The 3,313-nt window shown below is 46.4% G+C and overlaps 1 protein-coding gene across 1 annotated transcript in view; it reads left to right on the plus strand.

Annotated features, from left to right (window-relative positions):
• The window catches only part of cfl2 (cofilin 2 (muscle)), a 9,877-nt gene extending 7,471 nt beyond the window's left edge, over positions 1 to 2,406 (plus strand). The window contains exon 4 of the mRNA XM_014022105.1: positions 1,429 to 2,406. Within this exon, the coding sequence (XP_013877559.1) occupies positions 1,429 to 1,541 (113 nt within the window). The 3' untranslated portion in view covers positions 1,542 to 2,406. The remainder of the gene's footprint in view (positions 1 to 1,428) is intronic.
• Positions 2,407 to 3,313: the final 907 nt, after the last annotated feature.

Below are 3,313 nucleotides of genomic sequence, written 5' to 3' on the forward strand. Positions count from 1 at the left end.
AGGTTAGTTTAGGGTCAGGTAGGTACCTGTGAGGTTAGTTTTAGGGTCAGGTACCTGTGAGGTTAGTTTAGGGTCAGGTACCTGTGAGGTTAGTTTAGGGTCAGGTAGGTACCTGTGAGGTTAGTTTTAGGGTCAGGTACCTGTGAGGTTAGTTTTAGGGTCAGGTACCTGTGAGGTTAGTTTAGGGTCAGGTAGGTACCTGTGAGGTTATTTTAGGGTCAGGTACCTGTGAGGTTAGTTTTAGGGTCAGGTACCTGTGAGGTTAGTTTAGGGTCAGGTAGGTACCTGTGAGGTTAGTTTAGGGTCAGGTACCTGTGAGGTTAGTTTTAGGGTCAGGTACCTGTGAGGTTAGTTTTAGGGTCAGGTAGGTACCTGTGAGGTTAGTTTTAGGGTCAGGTACCTGTGAGGTTAGTTTTATTAATAATAATGCATTTTATTTATAAAACGCCTTTCAGGACACCCAAGAACACTGTACATTAGAAAAGAAACAACTCTGGATACATGAATGATAGGGTAGTGCAGGAGAAACATAGAAATGAGGAGTAATGAACAGTCATATAATAAAATACAATAAAGTAGATAAATTGAACAATAGGGTTGTGGGTGAGGAACAGAAATGAGGACTACAAAACAGTCATATTGAGGTACGATGACCAGTCAGTCTGAGTTAACAGTGGTAGGCTAATCTGAAAAGATGTCTTCAGGCYAGATGTTGGGTAAAAGTAGAGGCCCGGGTACAGAACCTTGGGGAACACCAGTGGAAATGGGTGAAGACTGGGAGCAGAAGGACWTGAGCTGTATGAACTGAGTGCGGTCAGAAAGACAGGATTTAAACCAGTCTGGGGGTGTCTGAGGTGCCGATAGAGGTCAGTCTGTTGATGAGGACAGGATGAGAGATGGTGTCAAAGGAGGAGCTCAGATCAAGGAGGAGGAGTTTTGACAGAAGTCCTGAGTCAGCAGCGAGGAGGAGATCATCAGTCATTTTAATAAGAGCAGTTTCTGWGCTGTGGTTGAAGACCTGACTGGAACTGTTCACACAGGTTATTGTTGGAGAGGAGTGAGTGTAGCTGATCAGAGACGACCTTTTCAAGACTTTTGGAGATGAAGGACAGATTAGAAATGAGACGAGGTTATTGAAGTTAGTCGGGTCTAGACCTGTTTTCTTTATGATGGGGGTGATGGCAGCTGGTTTAAAAGCTGTGGGAACAGTAGCAGTGGTCAGAGAGGAGTGGATGATGTTAGTGATGACAGGAAGCACAGAGGGGAGACAGGATTTGGACTTCCTAATGAAGGCAGATATGTCAGCAGCGGGGGGGTTAGGGTCAATGGTCAGAAAATGAATGGAAGTCAATGCACRGTCCTCACAGGAATATGAAAACAAGCCTGTGTGTCGTGGGCGTGGKCGCTGACGTCAGGTGTTTCCTGCAGGTATCAAACACGAGTGGCAGGTGAACGGGCTGGACGACATCCAGGACCGCCAGACGCTGGCTGAGAAGCTGGGCGGGAACGTGGTGGTCTCTCTGGAGGGCAGCCCGCTGTGATGAGGCGGCGCAGAACCGAGCGGAGCCAAGCCAACCGCTGTGCCATCAGGACCGACGCAAAAGCCCCTCCCCCCTCACCTGACCGCTGCCGCCATCATTTCACCCAGCAGCTTGCTCTGTGTTTCTCCATGTCCTGAAGGTGTTAGCGTCTTTAGGCCTCTCTGTTTTCTTTTTGTCGTTTTTTTTTTGTTCTACTTTTTTCCAACATGAAGGAGATCTCATTAACATATGCAAACACCTCGCAGTTTGTTGCCGCGTGACGCGCGCTCACCTGGCAGAAACACAAAGAAGTACAACCACACCACCAACCCCCACTCCTCCCCAGGAAGGGTGTCTCTCTCTCCCACAGCCAGAGTTTTGCCAAAAAAAAGTCCATGAAGGAAGCCGCCACGTTTGGGAGGAGAGCACCACGAAGCACTTCCTCTGCTGCACACGGATCATGCTTTTTACATATGATTTATTTATTATTGTACCCCGATGGTTCCTCTCAGCTGTGTCCAAGACGTGTTGTGTTAGACTATGCATCCATTKTTGTTCAAACACTAAACTTCATGACTTTAAATTGTGTATCAGTGTTCCCAAGATAAGCTCTGTTTACCTCGCAGCTGGTTCTCCTCTGGACTCCCCTCATTTCAGGTCGCCTTACTTTCAGTTTGAATGTACCGTCACTGCAGAGTTGGTCTACWTTTATTTTGTAAAGAAAGCACTACAGGAAGCAGGTTTGACCCCCGTCTCCCCTCAACAGTGAGAGATGACCCCCCCCATCCCCCCCTCCACCTCCCTAAACAACATCTGGAGCCTTAAAGTGGAACGTTGTTTCTGAGATCACAGGAAGCCACTTTGCAATAAAAGCCTGTGGCAGACATGTTGGCTCGTTGTTTCTGTTTCCACCAATCACAGAGCAGCTTGATTCTGTTGTTCAGTGACTCACATGTGAACTTTGTTTGTTTTGTTTACATTGCTCACCTAACCGATCCAAGTTAGCTTAAACCCTGCAGGACGATGTGCTGATGCACCACATGAAATGGAATTCAGGCCACGCCCACCCAGTTAACCTCCTGGGCTGTAAATGTACAGCTGTAGCCCCCCCCCACACACACACTCACACACACACACACAGATTAGGAGGAGATTTGTTGTCAGCAGCTGYGCACCATTTACAGGCCGGCTGACAGAACCGACGAGGTGGGTGGAGTTTCAGCTCCATTCCTGATAAATCTAAACAAATCTGGAGTTTAGTTGCTTTAAATATAATGAATAGATCTGATGACTGATTCAATGAACCAGCAGCTGGTTTCTGGTGTTTATTTCTCTGCTTTCATCTGGTGATGACATCATAAACAAGGTTTACTCTGGTTTAAGGTGCTGGGTTTACTCATTGTTTCCGTCCGGGTCAGCGCTCAGCTGACTGAAAAACAGCTTGAGAGCAGAGGTCAAAGGTCACACTGGTTTACTTCCTAACCAACAAACATTAAACCTGCAGATACGTTTCTGAAGTCGGACCTGAACAAGGTTCTGTTTGGACCGGTCTTCCACAGGTGAGACTACGGTCTCATCAGAACCTCAGGAACAAGAAGAAATGTTGACCTGAAGGTCGGATGGTTTGAACAGAAAACTTTAATAATATCAAGAAATCTTCAATCAGAATCTCTGACTAAATAATCAAGTAGATATTTTTCTACATGGCATCCCTGCCTGTAATCAGGTATTTAAATTACCCAGCCTACAATAAAGCAACAAATATTTTTACAAGTTGTGAAAGACAGCGGGTT

Source organism: Austrofundulus limnaeus, unplaced genomic scaffold (assembly GCF_001266775.1).
Source record: "Austrofundulus limnaeus strain Quisiro unplaced genomic scaffold, Austrofundulus_limnaeus-1.0 Scaffold318, whole genome shotgun sequence".
Taxonomy (NCBI): Eukaryota; Metazoa; Chordata; class Actinopteri; order Cyprinodontiformes; family Rivulidae; genus Austrofundulus; species Austrofundulus limnaeus.